Raw genomic sequence first — 21,513 nt, 5'->3', positions numbered from 1 at the left:
CTAGATGTACATCAGAATCACTTTAGAACTGCATAAAAATACAGATGCCCTGGCCATGTCTCCAGAGACCCAGAGAAGCTGATCAGCAGGTATAGGGTGGGCTCCAGGTGTGTGTGTGTGTGTGTGTCTGTGTGTGTGTGTGTGTTTGTGTGCGCATGCGCTCACTAACTGTGATAAGCTCCAGGGGTATTCCTGATATGCAGCCTAGTTTGAGAACCCCTGTTATGGCTTAACACTATTAGCTTGTCTTTCACTTTGTTCTGGAACAAGAGTAATTACTAGCTGAAAATATAGAATCATTAAATTTTAGAACTGGAAGAACCTTTAAATCTTTTGGTGCATGAGGAAACCAAAGCTCAGGGAAGTTCAGCACGTAGTTGGAAGATTTGAATTAATATCCAGATCTGAATTCTAATGTAGTGCTTTAGATGCCTCCATACATGCCAGAGTTTTATTGGATTATTAAGAAAATCTTCCGGGGCACTTGCGTGGCTCAGTCGGTTGAGCATCTGACTTTTGGTTTTGGCTCGGGTCATGGTCTCATGGTTTGTGGGATCGAGCCCCGCAGCAGGACCGCTGTTCCACTCACAGCTCATGGAGCCTGCTTGGGATTCTGTCTCCCTCTCTCTCTGCCCCTTCCCTACTGGTGCTTTCTCTCTCTAAATAAATAAATAAAAATAAATTAAACATTTAAACTGGCAACAAATTAAGTTTTGAAGAGAAAGAAAGAAAGAAAGAAAGGAAGAAAGAAAGAAAGAAAAAAGAAAGAGAAAGGAAGAAAGCAAAAAAGGAAGAAAGAAAATCCTCAGGACCCACTCACCATGACATCCATGATTTCCAGAAGTCATACCTTGGATTTTTTGTGTGGGGAAGAAGCATGGCTGAAAGGTCTATGAGAATCAACTCAGATAGCCTTTCTCACATGTGTTCATTCACGCTACCATCACTTACACAGCTGTACGTGGTTGTCTGTGTCCTCATGGGACTGAATCTAGAGGGTAAGAACGTCAAGTCAGCAGTTAGGCCCTGTGTCACGAGTGCTATAATAGGGGAGATCTAAGGCTCAGAGCAGCACAGGGTGATTAGTTCAACCTCAGCAGCGGAGAAAAGCTACAAAACCCTCGCAGAGTATCATTTACTTGAGCTTGGTATTTGTATTAGTTATCTATCGCTGCATTATAACCCCAAATTTAGCAGCTTTGCACAGCAAACGTTATCTCACACTTGACGGCTCAGGAATTCTGGAACTGCTTAGCTGGGTGGTTCTGGCTTAAGATCTCTCGTAAGGTTGCAGTCAAGATGTCAGCTGGGATTACAGTCATCTGAAGGCTTGACTAAGACTGGAGAATCCACTTACAAGCCGGCTCACTCACATGGCTGTTGGCAGGAGGCCTCACCTCCTGGAGCTCTCCATGGGGCTGCTGCTCAAGACATGGCAGCTGGCTTCTCCCAAAGTAAGTGATCCAAGAGAGAGTAAGATGGCAGCCACAATGTCTGTTATGTCCCATCCTTAGAAGTCCCACTCCATCGTATCCACAGTATCACATGACACAGGCCAGGCCTATTCGGTGTGGGAGGGCACCTACAAGGGTGTAAACACCAGGAGGTGGGGATTACTGGGGGTCATCTTGGAGGCCAACCACCACAGTATTGAAGATGAATGGGATCTTCCAGATGGGCAAGGGAAAAGGCCTTCCAAGCACAAGAACTAACATGGAAAGGCACAGAAATATAAATAGCAAGGCTTAGCATATGCAGGACATTGTAACTGGTTTGAAGAAAATAGGTGAGAAATGGAGATAAAGGGGAGCTTACTGAAGAAATCAAGGCCTTCTATGTCAAGGGAAGGAGTTAGGCCCTTATCCTCTCTAACTATCCAAAATTAAACAGAAACATCTAAACTTTAGCAGCCCCAAGTAAGTTCCCATCAACCTAAATTGCCTATTTATAAATTTCCAAACCGAATGTTGATGCCAACATTCTTACATTAACATAATCACTCTGGAGAGGCTTTCCCTCCCCTGCTTCACACTTTCGTATGTGCATTTCTCTATTTCTGCATGGTCCTCCCATCAAACAGGAGAGTATTAATTAGGAGCATGGCCTTCTGAGTCAGCTGGACCTCTGAATTTGAGTCCTGATGTCATCACTTATTAACTTGTCGGGTGATGGAACCTCTCAGGGCTTCAGCTAACTCATCTGAAAAATGCAATCATATCTACCTCAGAAGATGCTCGAGGATAGCAAATGAGATCATGCATGCCAAGACCTCTCCTCAGTGCCTGGAACATAGTGCTCAATAAATGTTTATTATTATCCAGCATTCCAAATGACATTTTTAAAAGTTTATTTATTTATTTTGAGTGGGGGTGGGGGCACGGAGAGAACAAGAGAGAATCCCAAGCAGGCTGCGCACTCAGCACAGAGCCCAATGCAGGGCTCGAACCCATGAACTGGGGGATAATGACCTGAGCCGAAGTCAAGAGTCAGATGCTCAACCAACTGAGCCATCCTGGCGCCTCTACAAATGACATTAAAATTTTTTGTTATGTTTTTATTTATTTTTGAGAGACAGAGAGAGACAGAGACAGAGCATGATTGGGGGAGGAGCAGAGAGAGGGAGACACAGAACTGGAAGCAAGCTCCAGGTTCTGAGCTGTCAGCACAGAACCCAACGCAGGGCTCGAACTCGTGAACTGTGAGATCATTACCTGAGCCGAAGTCGGACGCTTAACTGAGCCACCCAGGCACCCCTCAAATGACATTTTAATATTCTGTTGCATCAACCGGCACCCTTTTGTTTGGGTCTGCTTGGCAGTTGCCCCCCATTGCCAGGGTTTTTTTTTTTTTTTTTTTTTTTTCATTGCCAGGGTTTTGAGCCATTTTTAGTTGTTTTTAGCTATAATAGTTTACATTTCTTTGTTTAAATTGGTGGGGTTTCTCTTTAAAGTTCTTTCCCTGATATTGTTTTTTTTCTTTCTTCCTTCCTTCCTTCCTTCCTTCCTTCCTTTCTTTCTTTCTTTCTTTCTTTCTTTCTTTCTTTCTTTCTTTCTTTTACAAATTCTTGTGTCGAGGGCTGACTTTCGATAGATCACAGCAAGGTCCCTAATATTTTAGATGTAGAAGTTGAAGGTTGGAAAGATGAAGTAACTTGTCATACAAAGATCTTCCTGCTTGTTAGCGTCAGAGCCAGGAGCAGGGCCAGTCCCAGACACCCTGAGGCTTACTTACCCTTGTGTTCTTTCTCCCCTGCCACCCAGACCGCATAGTCCCTGGAGACTTGAAGACAGGCCCTTCTTGCCTTCTCTTCTCCAGGCTGGGTGATTTGGCTCTCCCAGTGTGCCCTCTGACATCTCCTCTCCCACCCTTTCATCATCCTAGAGGCCCCTCATCAATCTACTATAATTGGAGCAGCATCCCTGCTGGTCCCCTGAGGCATGGGAGCAGACGATGACTAATGCTTTGGAGACCAGGACTCATCTCTTGGCGCCTCTGGATCTCTGTTGGTTGATGGTGTGCATTCAGATGGGGATGGGGATCCTGTCTGACTCATACCCCTCCCTCCTACCTGGAGCACTGTCTGATTTCATCACATCCACCTTTCCAGAACAGGTGGGGGGACCAGAGAGACCATTCTCTAACTTACCCCCTGGTATGTACAAAATGAGGAAACAGGCTCAGTGACACAGGTTGATCAGTAGCGGATCTGGGACTGGGACCCAAGCCAGGACACTTCCAGTGCGATGTTGGGGAGAGGGCTTTGGAGCCAGGCAGGCCTGGGCATGAAACCCAACTGGGTGAACTTGGGCAAGAGAGTTAAATGATGGCCAATTTCCTCTTCTGTAAAATGGCAATACCCAGCTCAGGGATGTGATAAGGAGTGAATGAGATAACTGATGTAGAGTACGGAGCACTGTGTGCAATAAATGGTAGGTAGTCAGTAGAGCACAGTGCAGTTAAGAGTCTGGGCTTTGGAATCAGAGAAACTATTCAAATCCTAGACACCCATTCGCGAGTTGAGCTGTGTGATCTTGGACGACTTATTTAACAAGAACTAACATTAAATTTACTTGTTGCAGGCATTATGCCAAGTGCCTTAGGGATATTATCTCATGTGATGTTCACAACAATTTTATGAGATGGGTCCCATCAGCGTCCTGTTTTTATGACTGAAGATACTGAGGCATGAATCAATTTAGTAATTTTACCTCTCCATCCTGTATTTTCTGATTATTCTCTAGTTTAAGTTCTTTCCTGCCAAACACACCCATCTTCTTCCCTCAGTGCTGAAGAATTCTCTCCCGCTTTTGAGCTTTGGGACACGCCACAGTCTCTTAAAAACCCTCTCCCCTCTTCATCAAGTTCCGTTCCTTCCCTCCGTTCCCGTGTTGCTGGTGACTCTCCCCCGCTACAAAACCCACCCTGCAAGCCGCACTCAGGCTGCTCCAACATCTCCTCTGCCCAGTCAGCTGTCAGCGCCTGGGATCGATTCCGCAGGGTTGTTAAGTGCTCGTTGTACACACTGGTCCCCCTTCACACAAAGGACTTCACAAAGGACGAGCGTCCCCAGCAATTCAATTCAACCAACATCACACCTGCTTGTGTCACTGCTGGACCACGTGTTGGGTACTGTCCTGAATGTTAAACCAGGCTGACAAATCACATACTGCTCACCCCTGCTCTATAAAAATGAAATTCAGATTTTACGCCCAAAATGCAGAAGTCTGAAAATATGCATAAGTGTGGAATTTGGGCCAATACTCATTGGGAACACCAGTAAGTTGGTGCAACCACTTTAGAAATACTGTACAGAAGGGCACCTGCGGGGCTTAGTTGGTGGAGCATCGGACTTCAGCTCAGGTCATGATCTCACGGTTCGTGGGTTTGAGCCCCACATCGGGCTCTGTGCTGACCGCGGGGAGCCTGCTTGGGATTCTGTCTCCCTCTCTCTCTGGCCCTCCCCTGCTCACGCTCTCTCTCTCAAAAGTAAATAAACATTAAAAAAATACTGTACAGAGTCAGAGATGCACCTACAATCAGCAAGTCTATTCCCAGGCAAACCTGAAGAAACCCTTGCTCACGTGTATAAGGGAACACACACAAAATTATTTCTTGCAGCACATACATGTTTCTTCATAACAAAATGTATTGTTTCCTAAAAAGCTCCAACTAGAGTTTTGGTGTTTTTTTTTTTAAGTTTATTTATTTATTTTGACAGAGAGAGAGGGAGAGAGAGAGAATCCCACAAAGGCCCCAGACTATCAGCACAGAGCCCGTCTCAGGGCTCAATCTCACAACCGTGAGATCATGACCTGAGCCGAGATCAAGAGTCAGATGCTTGGGGTGCCTGGGTGGCTCAGTCGGTTGAGCGTCCGACGTCAGCTCAGGTCATGGTCTTGCAGTTCGTGGGTTCGAGCCCCGCGTCGGGCTCTGGGCTAACAAATAGCTCAGAGCCTGGAGCCTGCTTTGGATTCTGTCTGTCTGTCTCTCTCTCTCTCTCCCTCCCTCCCTCCCCTGCTCATGCTCTGCCTCTCTCTGTCTCTCAAAAATAAATAAATGTTAAAAAAAAATTAAAAAAAAAAAAGAGTCAGATGCTTAACTGACTGAGCCACCCAGGTACCCTGAGCTCCAACTAGAGTTTTAAAAAATAAGGAAAGTACTGAAGTTTTTGAAATCACATTTCATTAAAAAAATTTTATTGTGGTAACATATACATAGCATGAAATTTACTCTTTTAATCACTCTTAAGTGTACAGTTCTGTGGTATTAAGTGCTCTCACATCGTGCAACCTAAAAATCCTGTTTCTTGCAGCGCCTGGCTGGCTCAGTATGTTAAGTGTCCGACTTTGGCTCAGGTCATGATCTCATGGTTCGTAGGTTCGACCCTCTGTCGGACTCTGTGCTGACATCTCAGAGCCTGGAGCCTGCTTGGGATTCTGTGTCTTCCTCTTTCCCTGCCCTTCCCCCACTCATGCTCTGTCTCTCTCGCTCTCAATCATAATAATAATAATAATAATAATAATAATAATAATAATAAAAATTAAAGAAAAGTGTTAAAAACCCCGTGTGTATTAATGAGCGCGGGTTTAAGTACCTAGAAGGTAGAACCTAGTAAATCAGGAAACATCTATGTGGTTAACAAAACATTGAATAACCTGTTTTAATTTATCCTGGCATTAAACTGCCCTTTTTTTTCTTGTTGACATAAAAGACATGTGCTGTTATTTTTTTTTTCTTCCTGATCCTTGTCCTTCTATTTCTACCCCAACTTTTTATTATGAAAAATTTCAAATAGAGGGAAAAGCTGAAATCATAGTACAGAGAAACACCTGTAGGTCCACCACCCGGGTTCCCTAATTTTGAGACTCTTGTTCATGCAGTTTATAAAATACTGCCTTCAGAGGTCTTTTGGGTTCATTCCTCGGTTTCCTGTATCCCATTCAGGGCCATTCCTTTCTGGGATTCCTTTTTCGTTTTGTGTGAGTATGCATGCTTCTTTGAAAGTTCTTTGAAAGGGAAACTTGGGGTCCTTGGGGGACCTCAGACGTATGTTAATTTGGCTGGGGAGACAATTCTACATACAAATTCACTTTTTCCCTTAGAACTTTGAAGACCCCACTCTTTTGTCTTCCAGGATGCAGTACTGTTGGTAAGAGATCTGATGCCAATCTACATCTTGATCCCTTATCTCTGGGAACTCTGGAGGCCAACTTTTATCCTCGGAGGTCAGAAGCTTCACCACTATGTGCCTGGGTATGTATCTCTTTTTGACTGAAAGACAATTATGAATAAAGGACTTGGTTGATTAGTACAGATAGATGGATGGTGTAGGTTCCTCTGAAGCATGGGAGGTTTTTTTTCACAGAGGATCTCTTTCCTGTGTGGGAGGTCTGACTGTGGGCTCTGATAAGTGGGCAGGGCCTATCAGAAGCAAGCCTCCCTTTAGGCAATCTTGGAATCCCCGGCGTTCTAAAATAAGGAGTGGAACCATGTGTTAACTGGTCTGTTAGTTGCAACGGCCAGAAAACAGGCATGATCCAGCTTAAGCAAAAACAATTTACTGGCTTACAGAGTTCGAAGTGGGGTTGCTGGCTATCTGCATGGTGTCAAGATGGCTGCCGACAGCCCCCTGACTCCCATCATCTTGATCTACAATCTTTATCCATGTTTGTCCATAGTCCCAGAGGAAGATCCTGGAGTGTTCTCTCCCAGGGACTGTATTATTAGACTCCAAGGAAGGGATTGACTCTGCTTGGATTCTGTATCTTAGCCAGGTCTTAGACCAGTCACTATGGACAGGAGATAGGTACTGAAATTGGCCAGGACTGACCCATGGCCCACTTCTTATGCCTAGTGCAGGCCTGACATTGTGACTTTTCCAGAATCATGTGGGATGGCAGAAAGGCAGGCAGCCCCGCAAAGGGCACAATTCCCGGCAGGTAGACCACCCATATTCTCATAAGGATTCTAGGGCATTTCGTTGCCAGATGGAGTTGCCTCTTCTTTTCCCTTCTGGGACCTCTGGCTTTTTCACTTAAGCACCCTCCCTGAGATCCCTCGTTTTGTTGGGAAAGCACTTCTAGTACCTATAGCAGATTTGAAAGCAGCCATTCATCCCTGGAAGGCATTGGCACAGCACTATCATATGAGGACATCTACCCTAAAAACACATCATTAAATTTATAATTTTTAAAAAATGTTTATTTATTTACATTTGAGGGGGGGCAAGCAGAGAGAGAGAGAGAGAGACAGGGAATCCCAAGCAGGCTCTATGCTGTTAGCATGGAACCTGACATGGGGCTCAAACCCATGAACCGTGAGATCATGACCTGAACCGAAACCAAAAGTCAATTGCTCAACTGACTGAGCCACCCAGGAGCCCCTTTCATTTTTTTTTTTTTTTCTTACTATCAAGTGGTACATGCAAAGCAGATATCCTCCCTTCCACTCTGTACCCCACTTAATGCCAGCTCTCACTGCAGTGGAGAGGGGGTCAGAGACATGGTAGAAATCAGGAATGGAGTCAAGGTCAGGGGGGCCATGAGAGTCAGGGGTAGGTGAGTGTGTGAGAGAAAGTAAGGATTGGATATGCCTTTCAGAAGCTACTTGGTAATTTTTATTTGTTTCAAGCTTTTTTCCTTAAGTTTATTTATTTATTTTGAGAAAGAGAGAAAGCATGAGCAAGGGAGGGGCAGAGAGAGAAGGCAAGATAGAATCCGAAGCAGGCTCCGAGCTATCAGCACAGTTCTCTTCAATCTCACCAACCGTGAGATAGATCATGACCTGAGCTGAAATCAAGTGTCGGACCCTTAACTGACTGAGCCACCCAGGTGCCCCTGTTTGTTTCAAGTTTTTATTTAAATCCCAGTTAGTTAACATACAGAGTAATATTAGTTTCACAACTAGAGTTTGGTGATTCATCACTTACATACGATACCCAGTGCCCATCACAAGTGCCCTACTTGGTAATTTTTAATGATAATTTTTATTTCGACTGTTCTATCATTTTAAAGTGTCCCTCATACCAAAGTGGCTTTGCCAAGCTGCCCTGCTTTGAGGCCCGGTTAGAATGAGATTCAGATAGCTGATTCCCAGGCCAGTACTCTTATCAGATAGTGCACAGTCTCCTTGCAGAGAGGGGCCAGACCTCAGCAGGGCAGACTCCAGCCCCAAACTCTGCCCTCATTTGTCCTGCGGGTTACTGCCTGAGCAGATGTTCCACCCATCCTATGTTTGGCTCCCCGCACCCCCTCCCTCTTCCTCCTGGGTTCAGATCAGGAAGGCGAGTGTGGAACAGGCAAGAGTGACAAGAGTGAGCTAGCGGGCTGCTCCTGCCCTCTGCCCCTGGCCCTCTGTCTCTCCAGCCTCCTTGTCTTCCATAAATAAGGCTGACCCAGAGGATGCCTTCACCTCTTTGTTGCACCCTGTTCAAAACTCGGGAGCTACAAGGCCTGTAGACCTCCTCTATACTGCTGCCAGTGCCTGGGAAAGCCATAGGCCATGGCCCCTGCGGCCCTTGGAGCCCTGGATAGAGCCCCTGCCTCCCCAGAGAGCAGTCCCTCCTTGCAGTAGGGTCTCAACCTTGAATTGAAATTTTTGGTTTTAATTTAGTTTCTCTTCCTTTTTCACCCTCTTGTATTTTCCTACACACATACCCCAGCACCCCCATTCTTTAAGTAAGAGATGCTCTCTTAGTTTGGGCTGCCATAACAAACTACCATACACTGGGGGGCTTAAACAAGACACATTGACTTCTCACAGTGCCAGAGGTTCGGAAGTCCAAAATGAAGGTGCCAGCTGATTTGGTTCCTGGTGAGGGCCCTCTTCCTGGCCTGCAGACATCTGCCTTCTCCCTGTGTCCTCACATGACAGAAAGGGAGCCGTCTCTCTCTCTGTCTTCTCTTCCTAGAGCCACTAATCCCATCATGAGGGCCTCGCACTCAGGACCCCATCTAAACCTAGTTACCTCCCAGAGGCACCACTTCTCAATACCATGCCATTCCAAGTTAGGGCTTCAACATATGAATTGTAGGGGGACACAAACATTCAGTCCATAGTAGATGCTTATTGTAGAAATTTTTGACAAATACAGAAAAGTAAAACAGAAGAAGAGTACAACCTATACTACCACGTAAAGGTAAACAATATTTAGAAATTTCTAGCATATTCCTTAAAGTATACATATCAGGGGTGCCTGGGTGGCCCAGTCAGTTGGGCGTCCAACTTCTGCTCAGGTCATGATCTCACGGCTCATGGGTTCGAACCCCATGTTGGGCTCTGTGCTGACAGCTTGGAGCTTGAAGCCTGTTTCAGATTTTTGTGTCTGCCTCTCTCTCTGCCCCTCCCCCACTCACGCTCTGTCTCACTCTCTCAAAAAAAAATTAATAAATAAACAAAAAAAATTTTTAAATGTATATATCATATGTACAACTCTGTATCTCATAAGCATTTTCCCATATGAAAAACTCTTTGTAAACGTTTTATAATACTTACATATTCACCATTTTATTTATTTATTTATTTTGAGCCTAACCCATGGCTTGAGCTCACAACCCTGAGATCAAGAATCAGATGCTTGGGGCTCCCGGATAGCTCAGTCGGTTGGGTGTCAGACTTCAGCGCAGGTCATGACCTCACAGTCTGTGGGTTCGAGCCCGCATTGGGTTCTGTTGCTGACAGCTCAGAGCCTGGACCCTGCTTCCTATGCTGTGTCTCCCTCTCCTTCTGCCCCTACCCCGCCCACTCTCTCTCTCTCTCTCTCTCTTTTTTTAAAAAAAATTTTTTTTTCAACGTTTATTTATTTTTGGGACAGAGACAGAGCATGAACGGGGGAAGGGCAGAGAGAGAGGGAAACACAGAATCGGAAACAGGCTCCAGGCTCTGAGCCATCAGCCCAGAGCCTGACGCGGGGCTCGAACCCACGGACCGCGAGATCGTGACCTGGCTGAAGTCGGATGCTTAGCCAACTGCGCCACCCAGGCGCCCCTCTCTCTCTCTCTTAAAAATAAATAAACATTAAAAAAAGAAAAAAAGAATCAGATGCTTAACTAACTGAGCCACCCAAGTACCCCTTGTATTCACCATTTTAAATGACTGAATAATATTTTATCCTATGACTATACCACAGGTTATGTGAGCAGTCTCCTGATGTTGGGTGCTGAACTTACTTTTACTTTTTGTTACTGTAAAAATTAACATTATTCCTTGTGACAGAACTCTTTTGTCTTGGCTATGGGAGTGGCTCCACAATCTACATGTGATAAAGTTACATAGAACGAAATACACACACCCAAATGAGTGCATGTAAAATAGTGAAATCTGAATAAGGTGAGGATTGCATGAATGCCAGCATCTTGACCCATGATTATATGAGTTTTTTTTTTTTCAACGTTTATTTATTTTTGGGACAGAGAGAGACAGAGCATGAACGGGGGAGGGGCAGAGAGAGAGGGAGACACAGAATCGGAAACAGGCTCCAGGCTCTGAGCCATCAGCCCAGAGCCCGACGCGGGGCTCGAACTCCCGGACCGCGAGATCGTGACCTGGCTGAAGTCGGACGCTTAACCGACTGCGCCACCCAGGCTCCCCTATATGAGCTTTTTTTATTGCCATAGATCGAACGTGTCCCCTCAAAATTCGTATACTGAAACTTAATCTCCAGTGTGATGGTGTTAGAAGGTGGGGCCTTTGTAAGGTGATTAGATCAGGAGGGTGGAGCCCTTGTGAATGGGGTTAGAGAGAGATACCAGAGTTCCTTCACCCGTTCTGCCATGTCTCTGCCACGTCGAGGATACAGCGTCAAGGCAACCACCTCTGAACCAGGGAAAGGGCCCCCACCACACCTGTAACCTGCCAGCGCCTTCAGCTTGGACTTCCCAGCCTTAGAATTGGGAGGAAAAAATGTTTTTTAAACGACCCCATCTATGGTGTTTTTGTTATAGCGGCCTGAACAGACGGAGACAGTTACCGTTGGGGAAAACTAGGTGAAGGGAATAGAGACTCTCTCAGTATTATTTCTTATAACTGCCTGCTAATCTAAAAATTAATTCAAGAGGAAAGGTTTTAGGGGCGCCTGGCTGGCTCAATCAGTAGAGCGTGTGACTCTGGGTCTCGGGGTTGTAAGTTCAAACCCCATGCTGGATGTAGAGATTACTTTAAGAAAAGTAAAGAAAAAAGAGAAGAAAAGGAAAGAGAAAAGAAAAAAGAAAAGGGGAAGCTTTTAGGAATCCACTGTAGTAGACATCTTCTTTGTGTGCATATATACATCTCAACTTCTAATTATTTCCTGTGGGTTGATTCCTATGAGAGAAATTACCAAATTTGAAAACTTGGTCGAAGATACGAACTCTCAGTCCCAGGACGTAGAAGACCTATCTGCATGTCCGCAGAGGAGGAGGGGTTAGCCATACTCACAGACTGTTCTATAAACCCAGAATGCTAGTTCACTACTTACAATGAAAAGTGTGAGCGGAGGGGACCAGATTCCCTGTCATTTGGCTAGGGCTTTTGCTGCCTGTAGACCCTCCACCGGCAGAGCCAGGGGAGTTAGGTGACATGATTCAAATGTTAAAGATACCAAGCTAAGGCTTACTACACACACCTCAGAAATAGGGCTGAACCATTGCTACCAGCGACAGACAAATGGGTTCTTGGGCCAGGGGCACCCCTCCCTTAGCAGTGCTTGAATGGGGACAGCCTATATTTGCCTTCTGTGCTCCTAAGGTTGATTAACCCCTGTTCCAATTAGCACATTGTTTCTTTAGGCGTATGATTCTATTCTAGAGAGTTACAGCCAAATCTTGTTGACCCCAGAGCCCTTCTGTCTCATTAAGGCACTTGTTCATAACCCCTTGTTCAGTAGACCTGGAAGCCTCTGGAAGGCTCTGGAAGGCTCTGGAAGGCTCCTATCCCCAGTGAAATTGCGTGCAAAATTTTGAGTGTATGGTCAAATGTGCATTTTTCTGGAGAGAGAGTTCGTTACATTTATCAGATTTTCAGAAAAGGACATCAGCTTAATAGTGAACATCACATGGCCCCCATGTTCTAGGCCTTGTACTCAGGGTTTTACATAATCTCATGTTATCCCCACTGAGTCCAAAAATTTGTCTCAAGTTATCAGTCTGGGCATGCTAAAGAACCTCTGTTTTCAAGTGACTTTGTATATCTTTTCTCTGGTACAGTCGCTATCTGTCCTACAGGGAAGTCTTATCCACCCCCCACCCCCACCCCCACCCCCACCTTTTTTATCTTCCTAAATGAAGAAAAAGTTATTGGCAACAAGCACACCCACGATCCATGCCAGACGACGCTGTGGAACAGCTTTGTTGATTCTTCCTGGAGACTGAGCACCACTGTCTGTGTCAGCATCTCTAGTTACCTGTTTTATTTTCTTATTCACCGATCCCTGTGTGCACTCGGATTAACTTGTGAGCTAGCACCTCACATCTACATCTCACCCCCCCTTGCCACCTTGAATGCCATCTTCCGCTCCCCTTCCTTCCAAACAGCAGTCCCGCTGTCCGTTTACTCTCCCTTTTACTCCATCAGAGTCTAGAACCCTTAGGTTTTCTAAAGGATCATCGGGTTGCTTTTTACCAAAAGCAGTATGCATTTCGATGCTAGCTTTCCAACAGAAAGTCAGGCAAGAGGCTTTTCAACATTCACTTATACACTGAATATTCATTAATTCAGATACTGTTTGTTCTAGGCACTACGGATATGGATAAAAATCTTGGCTTTCGCCAAGCCTAGTTTTCAGGGGAAGAGCACGGACTAAAACAAATAAACAACTGAAGATATAGTAAGTCAGATGTTTTTTGGGTGGTTGTTGTTTTTTTTTTTTGCCTTTTTTTTTTTTTAATTTTTTTTTTCAACGTTTATTTATTTTTGGGACAGAGAGAGACAGAGCATGAACGGGGGAGGGGCAGAGAGAGAGGGAGACACAGAATCGGAAACAGGCTCCAGGCTCCGAGCTATCAGCCCAGAGCCCGATGCGGGGCTCGAACTCACGGACCGCGAGATCGTGACCTGGCTGAAGTCGGACGCTTAACCGACTGCGCCACCCAGGCGCCCCTTTTTTGCCTTTTTTTAAAGACGGAGAGAGTGGGGGAAGGGCAGAGAGAGAGAGGGAGAGGGAGAATCCCAAGCAGGCTCCATGCCATCAGCACAGAGCCCCACGCGGGGCTCCATGTTACAAACCATGAGATCATGACGTGAGCCGAAATCAAGAGTCAGACGCTCAACCGACTGAGCCACCCAGGCACCCCAGGTCAGATGCTTTTAAGGGCTGAGAAGAGAAATAAAATAGGGGCAGGGCCTAGAGAGTGCCAGGGACAAGGCACTGCATGTTTACTTGGGGTACTCAGGGAAGGCCTCATTGAGAAGTGACAAGCAAAGGCCTCTGTGGTGTAGTAGACAAATATGGGTTTAGGGGTCAGACAGGCCTAAGTTCAAATAATGACTCTGTACTTCTAAATGTGTGACCTTGGTCTAGACCTTAGCCTGGGCTTTCGTTTCTTCATATGTAGCATGCAGATACTTACGTCTGCTCCATGAGAATGCCGTGAGATTGGAGCAAAATAAGGTATATAAAATGCCTGGCACCAAATACATGAATGGGAACCACGGTCATAGCTTTTGCTTACATGACCTTGAGGGCCCATCCAGTCAGGGGTTCCTTTAGTTTTGGAGGGTCTTACTTGGGTCCAGAGTCCCAAGGCAGGGGCTGGAGACTCCTCCCTCCCTGAGTCCAGCACCAAGAAGAGGTCTGAACCTTCTCTCGTGATAATTTAGATGCAAATCCCGCCACAACAATAATGTGAACACTCCTCTCTGAAAAGAGAGGCTTTTTGTTCTCAAGGAAGACCCTCTCTCTTCCCTGCCTGACAAGGGTGTGGTCTGCAGTCCTTTCCCGGATTGCAAAAACCTCCAATGATTCGACACCCTAGATCTATTTTCATCTCTCTACCACTTGTTTAAAATAAGGAGCTCATTGCTATTCTGCCCACGGCTGCGTCTAAATCATAACTGGGCTGGGAGTTGAATACATTTTTCTCTCTTCTGCTAAATACGACTTTTATCTTTCCAAGCCCACAAGCCCTCAGATGACAGTGTCTGCTTCAGCGGTCCGGGCGTGGGCCCCGGGGAAACACACAGGTGAGGGACCCCCCCACCACCCCCCCCCAGCTCACAGCGAGCTTCCCTCCCCATGACCTGTTTGTCTCCCACTGCAAATTCTCCCCGCACCTGGAGCTAGCCAAAGCCACCTTCCAAGCTGTCACCTCCTCCTGTTTTCACCGTCCTTCGTTCCTTGGTGGGGGCGGAGGCTTTGTGAGCCTTTGAGTCTCCAAGTCTGTCCTGTGAAGCCTTGAGACTTGGCACCCTCAGGACTTCTGTCTCCCTTTTTCTGACTCCTGTTATATGGGAGGGAGAAGATGAGCAACATGAGGAAGTTATGGAACTCCAAAACGCAATTTCATAAACATGATTTAAAAGAGATTTTTTGACTCCGAAAAGAAATGATGTCATGCTCTAAATTCAGCCTGAAACTCGTGCTTTTTCATCTCTAATCTCTCCCCATCTAAGTCTTAACTCCTCCCGCATACCTCCTTTCCCTTCAGCATTATTACCATCATCTTATAGACCATCAAATCAGCCCCACTGGGGAGGGAGGTGAGTGGCTTGGACCAGATTAGGATGTGAGGCTCCCCTGAGGGCAGATGAGCCTGAAGTGTCCCTCGACTGCCTCATTATTTTAATCATTATGAATTTTTCCTTTTCAGTTAGCCCCCGTGCACTTGTGATAAGCCCTTGCCCCCACCACTGCACCACTGCAGACATCAAGAAAAGGAGTAAGTGTCCCTTTCTGTTGCTGGGGAGACTGAGAGTACCTGGGACCCCAGAGAGTCAGGAATACAAGATAGAGAATCCGAGCCAGCCTCTGCCTTAGCTGCAGAAATGGCCCTCTGAAAAAAAGGGTTTTTCCAGCAGTGGAGGTGGAGGGTGACGAGCCTATGACAAAATGGCAAGAAAACAGCCTCTGAAGCTAGTCCGCCTCTCTTCAATCCTGAGTCTGCTATTTACTGGCTGTGTTACCCTGGACAAGTTACTTCACCTTTGTGAGCCTCAGCTTCCCCATCTGTAAATGGGAATGATAATATTTCTCCCTGGAGATGTTGTTGTAAGGATCACGTGAGAGGATACATTAAAAAGTGCCTAGCACAGCGTGTGACAAATGGTAGCCGTAATCACCAAATGCCCGCAGGGTGCGGACCCTGTGCCGGTCACCGGAAATACTTACATGAATACGGCAGATATTTGGTCTTTGGGGAGTTGACTGTCCTGTGGATAGAACAGGCGAGCTAACGTTTACCGCACAGCACGATGGGAGTGGCGCTGTCTGCAGCGGTGAATAGAGCTCCCCCGTGTCTGCAGGTGACATCACTTGTGTGAGAGCAGAAACTGAACCCATAACCTTACTAATGGAAATGGAAAAAAAGTAACGATAATAGCAAGTAGCAACTGGCCATTTCCAGGCAGAGGGTTTAAAATCACAGTCACGGTAGCCAGTGACTTCTTTGTCTCCTCTGCAAGTCTTTACAATATCTGGTGATGAATAACTGAAGAGGTGAGTGTGGCTTTTCTAGGGCCTTAATAAAAGTAACTGTCCCTAAGGCCCCGTGCATACCAGCTCCTACTCCGATGAAGCCGGGCAGAGCCAGAACTGGTATGGGCTCCCCACCCACCTTTTAGAGGGGAAAACAAGTAACAAAATGGCCAAAGCGTGCTTTGGAAAGAGGCTGCTGGCTAGAACCCAGGGAATCTAGTAAGCAGATCACCAGGGTGCCTGGCTGGCTTCGTCCACGGAGGATGTGACTCTCCATCTCGGGGTGACTCTCCATCTCGGGGTTGTGAGTTCCAGCCCTGTGGTGGGTATGGCAATCACTTACAAATAACTAAATAAAGTGATCTCAAAATAAGCAGGTCATTTGTATGAGGTCAAGGAATTTAGGAAAATGCCTTTTTGCAGGTTTAGGTTAAAGTGGAACCCTCTACTCTGTCCTTCCATCAATTGACTGTAGGACATGGCAGGAGAGGTGGGAACGATATGACAGAAGGCAGTTTGCCCTGTCGCTGTGCCAGTGACCTCCACCCATACACAGAACTCCATCTGAGGGAATGTCCTTGCATGGGTTCAGACTTGAGGCCTTGTCCACCCTTCTTTGCCATGTTATTTTTGTCTTTCCCCCTCACATGGGTATGATACCTCAACAGAGTATAAATTCTCTTCAGTTCTGGAAACCCACAGATTCTACAATAGCCCTGTGAAGCTAACACCTGTCAAACGAGGGGCGCCTGGGTGGCTCAGTCGGTTGAGTGTCCGAGTTCGGTTCAGGTCATGATCTCATGGTTTGTGGGTTTAAGCCCCACGTTGGGCTCTGTGCTGTCAGCTCAGAGCCTAGAGCCTGCTTTGGATTCTGTATCTCCCTCTCTCTCTGCCCCTCTCCTGCTTGCTCTCTGTCCCTCAAAAATGAATTAAAACATTTAAAAAAAAGAAAAAAGAAAAAGTAAATGACTTACCCAAGATTAAACAGCTAAAAAGTGGAAATCCCAAATCTGGAACCCAACTCTGCTGGCTGTGAGCCCAGTGCTTCCATGGTTCTAGATGCCTCCTTCCCGGGGGCCATGGATTTGGCCTTCTTCTAAGAAGGAGAGGGTCCCCCAGAGGGCTGAAGATCCACGGCTGTAAAGTTCTCTTCCTTTTCCCAATACCCCCTCCCATGTGGGAGGTCACAGGGACATCAGGAAGCCAACGGTGTGGGTAGATGAACCCCAGCTTCAGATCAGAGTCAGGAGGTCAGCTCTTCTCCAGCTCTGAGCCATCTCTCTTGTGACCTTGAGCAGGTCACTGCACTCTTCAGAGTCTTGGGGTCCTTCTCTACTGTGGGGAGCCATAGCCCTCTCCCTGTCCACTTCTTGGGTATGATGAGACTCCAAGTAACAAGTGACCTTAGAAATGCTTTGAGGGGGCCTGGGTGGCTCAGTCGGTTAAACGTCTGACTCTTGGTCTCCTCTCAGGTCATGATCTCATGGTTTCGGGAGTTCAAGCCCCATGTCTGGCTCTGCAGTGGCAGCTGGGAGCCTACTTGAGAGTCTCTCTCTCTCTCTCTCTCTCTCTCTCTCTCTCTCTCTCCTTCTCTCTCTGCTCCTCCCCTGCTCTCATGTCTCTGTCTCTCTCAAAATAAATAAATAAACTTTAAAAATTTCTTTTTTGGAAAAAAAAAAAAAGAAAGAAATGCTTTGAGAGTATTAAAAGCACGGTAACAAATGCCAGGCATGATTCTGAACATCTTCATACAAAAAATGAGGTCTTCTTTCTCATTGTTACTTTTCATGCATTCACTCAGTGCTAGAAAAAATGTTTATAGACTACTTCCCCTGTGCCAGATACTGCAGTAAGTACTGAGGACCCAAGGAAATCTCCAGACTTTGAGGAATTCAAAGGGAGAAGAGACAGACGTAAACAAAGAATTATGGCATAGACGTGAGGACCTTATTTTATTTTTTTAACTTTTATTTTTTTAATGTATGTTTATTTTTGAGAGCGAGACAGAGCATGAGCAGGGGAGGGGCAGAGAGAGAGGGAGACACAGAATCTGAAGCAGGTTCCAGGCTCGGAGCTGTCAGCACAGAGCCTGACGCGGGGCTTGAACTCACAAGCTTGAGATCACGACCTGAGCAGAAGTCAGACGCTCAACCGACTGAACCACCCAGGCGCCTCTAGACACTTTAAACTGAAGTCCACAGTCGAGGAGACCTCTCAGTGAGGGGTCCTAAGGTGCTGTGGAATCCAGAAAGGGGTGTGGTGAGTAACATTTGGAACCAGAGGAGGCCCCACAGAAGGCAGATGAGTAGGAAGGTGATGGGGGTGGGGGGGTGCGGAGGGGGGGAGGGGCAGCGAGCAGAAATAACAGGATGACGTGCGAGAAGAGTATGTGAGTAGTTTAGCACGGTTGGAGCAGGGGCTGTTTGAGGAAGTGTGGTAGCTATTTCTCACTGTTGCAGTGGGGCCTAGGAGTCGCCTTGGGGTTCCCTCTGTGGCGTGTTCAACTGGTTGTCTCAGCGTATATTAGGTTGCCTTTCCGGGTTACAAGAAGCCCATGTAAATGAAATTCAGTGACGGAATTTTGTTACCAGTTTCCACTGGAGGAGGAGAGGTTTCGGGTTGCTGCTTTCTACTGTCTCAGCTACTGGACATGCCCAGGATCCCTGGCTTCCAAGTCAGTGCAGTGCTGTTCAGGTTACAGCCCGAGCTGTTGGGTCCCATGAGCACCTAGTGTCGGTGGTTCCTAGGAGAAGGAGGCTGGTTGTGCTGGTCTGTGCTGGGCATAACTCGCCCCCTTACGCAGGGCTTTCAGCCAAGCCACCATGGCGGGAGTTGGTTTCCATTGGGCTCAGCATATACCAGGCCATCTGGTCACCATCCACTATCACCTTGTACAGAGAGAACTCCACAGGACACCTTCCTCAGATCGGGCTGTGAATAGGGCAGGTAACTTAGCTCTCCAGAATTCATCTCGTGGATGGCATTTAATCTGCACAGACTGTGTTATTTCTTCACGGAGTCCTTTCCAGTTGGGACATTAGGGTCCAAAGTTACCATTTCATGATTTTTTTTTTCTTTAATTTATCCTGCTCTTGACCCGTTTTCCCCTACGAAGACCCATGTGGATTTCTCCCTCGCACAGAAGGTGTTGGAGCTGAGGAGGAAGCTTTAGAGATCACAGTCCAACTTACTTCACAGATGGAGAGAGTGGGGCCCAGAAAAGGCAATAGACTTGCTCAGAGTTGCACAGCAAGTTAGCTGCAGGGTTAGGCCCAGAACCAGGTCTTCTGACTCGAGTCAGATTTTTTTGGTTGGTATATAAAGGTGCTTCCGTGCTATTGAAGGGTTCGTCAACCCATCTGCTGCATACAAGGCAATATGCCATATCCTGGGAAGAGACCGCTGTATAATCCCTGTCCTCTAGGAAGCTCACAGGCAGGCCAGCAGAGCAGAGCGCAAATGGAAAAAGATAGCTGTTTGATTTTAAATGGCCCTGGGGGAAGCCAATATAGTTAGGCAAATTTTACTATATCCAAGGGAGAGATCTGGAAAGCTCTGAGTACCTGCCGAACCCTCCGTGAACTTCTGAGAGAGGTGGTCATCAAGATATTTTGCTTCAAAAAGAAAAAAAAAAAAAAAGATTTCAGTCTTGTGAGAACCAGACAGGTCACAGCAGAACTTCTGGACCAGCCATAGGCTAGCAGAGAGTGGCAAGGAGCCTGAGGGAATGAACAGGAAAAAGATTGGGGACCTCATTACCAGGGAACCTGTTCCCTAAGCCCTCTGTTCTTACAGACCCATACTGGCAGCCCAGAGCAGCTAGGGAGCGGGACGGGGGTCTCTGAAACACGAATCACCAGTGATTATAAGGCCATCAGGCAGGAGGCTGCGTGTCTTTCCTCTAAGTGGGACAGGTTTTATAAAGGACACGTGGAGTAGTTTTTCTGGCTGGCCCAGTGTCCTTCCCATGCGATGGCTAGGGGATGCTGCCATGAGAGGATCCTGGGAGGGGCACAAGATTGGCTTGCAGAAAGACAAGTTAAAACCCTGCTCCAAGGGAAGCTCCAGAGCCTGGACCCTGGCAAATTAGTCTTTTGGCCTGGTTGCCATGGAGACAGACAGGCAGCAGCTGCGCTGGGAAAGGGAACCGCAGCCTCACCAGCATCTAGGATTCTGAGACAGCCATGGAGGGGGAGGGGGCTCGACACCACCCTTTCTTCCCCAGATACAGAGGCTCCTGTCTGCCCCTGAAGCGCCCAGACTCACAGGATCTGGTGAGTTGCCACGGTCATAAAAGGAGACCAGGCGGTGCTGGCTCCTGAGATGCCGCTTTTCTGGCTTCTAGGCCAGTGCCCTCCCGCTGCACCATTTGTCTCCTGCTCAGCTTTTGGAGCAAACAGATCTTCCAGTGCTGAGCTCCTGGGCTCCGGAGGGTTTCCAAGCCTCCCTCCTTGGAGGGGATAAGTCATTAGAGGTGAAGCCCAGAGCGTTGGCCACCAGAGGCCAATTTGGCCCCATGCTCTGTCACAGTCTTTCTGGAAAACCTGGCAGAGGCTGTCTGGGGATGGGACCAGCCATTGTCTGGGAAAGGAGCTTGAAGCCGAGCCTGGAGGGAACTCGGCAAATGATGGGGTTTATTGTTCCCTCATTTGATGCTACACTGATATCATTAATTTATGGCTCCAAGCCCTGTCCTCCCTGGCCTGGTGGAAACAGTCCTCGGCTCTCCCTTCCTATGGGTTATCTCTGGAAATTGGAGGTGGGAGAGAAGGGGCCTGGGATCCAGGTCGCCTGAGTCCACTTTCCCAGCAAAGCTGCCAGAAGGCTGTGTCTCTGCGTCTCCATTTCCTCCTCTTAGGTAAGAGGAGAAATGAGCAGGGTATTGTCTGGGGCTTTGAGTGCCTGGGCGGTGCACGTGACCAGGGTGGTTACCTAAGAGAGCAGAGCCCTAGAACAGGGACAGCGGAGCTGGAGAAATCCAGGGGCTACTGCCGATCAGACAGGGCTTTCAGTGTTGCTGTTTTAATTATGAAGGTAGCTCACGTGTGGGTGTAAAGAAAAAAAATCAGTACATAAAGTATATAAAGTCAATTGAGAAGATCACCCATCGCTTCAAGCGCCGATACGTCACTCCTGCTGAAAACCGCTGGTGATTTTATTGTGTATTTTTTAGAGCTTTCTCTACGTGTATTGCTTCCCCCCTATATTATGTTTTAATTACACGAGTGATTTACAGGAACACGTGTTTATAAAAGACACAAATGCCACAGATAAACGTAGAGTCCAAAGCATATTCCCTTCCCCAAAGACAACTTTTGGTAAACTTTAGCATCCTTCATGCTTGTATGTACCAACAGCACAAACACAGAGTTTCAGCTTTCCTTCCTTTCAAAAAAATGCAATCATAA

General features: G+C 46.9%; 1 protein-coding gene and 1 long non-coding RNA gene across 3 annotated transcripts in view; one reads left to right on the top strand and one right to left on the bottom strand.

The window, feature by feature from the left end:
* PAFAH2 (platelet activating factor acetylhydrolase 2) overlaps window positions 1-21,513 on the top strand; it is a 66,415-nt gene that overhangs the window by 40,317 nt on the left and 4,585 nt on the right. Inside the window, exons 11-12 of one of the 2 annotated variants that reach the window (XM_019836429.3) lie at window positions 6,635-6,753; window positions 13,208-13,308. In XM_019836429.3, coding sequence (XP_019691988.2) covers window positions 6,635-6,753; window positions 13,208-13,276 — 188 coding nt within the window. In that variant the 3' untranslated portion in view covers window positions 13,277-13,308. Of the gene's footprint in view, window positions 1-6,634; window positions 6,754-13,207; window positions 13,309-21,513 lie in introns of those variants that run through there. The other variant, XM_019836426.3, reaches the window with a different exon arrangement.
* Window positions 756-15,860, bottom strand: LOC123379526. The gene is made up of 3 exons (XR_006584055.1): window positions 15,800-15,860; window positions 14,746-14,912; window positions 756-1,582 (listed from the first exon to the last, which is right to left on the bottom strand). It is a non-coding gene; the product is annotated as an uncharacterized LOC123379526 (long non-coding RNA).

Source organism: Felis catus, chromosome C1 (assembly GCF_018350175.1).
Source record: "Felis catus isolate Fca126 chromosome C1, F.catus_Fca126_mat1.0, whole genome shotgun sequence".
In the NCBI taxonomy this organism is placed as follows: Eukaryota; Metazoa; Chordata; class Mammalia; order Carnivora; family Felidae; genus Felis; species Felis catus.
This window is presented reverse-complemented; position numbering and strand designations above follow the sequence as displayed.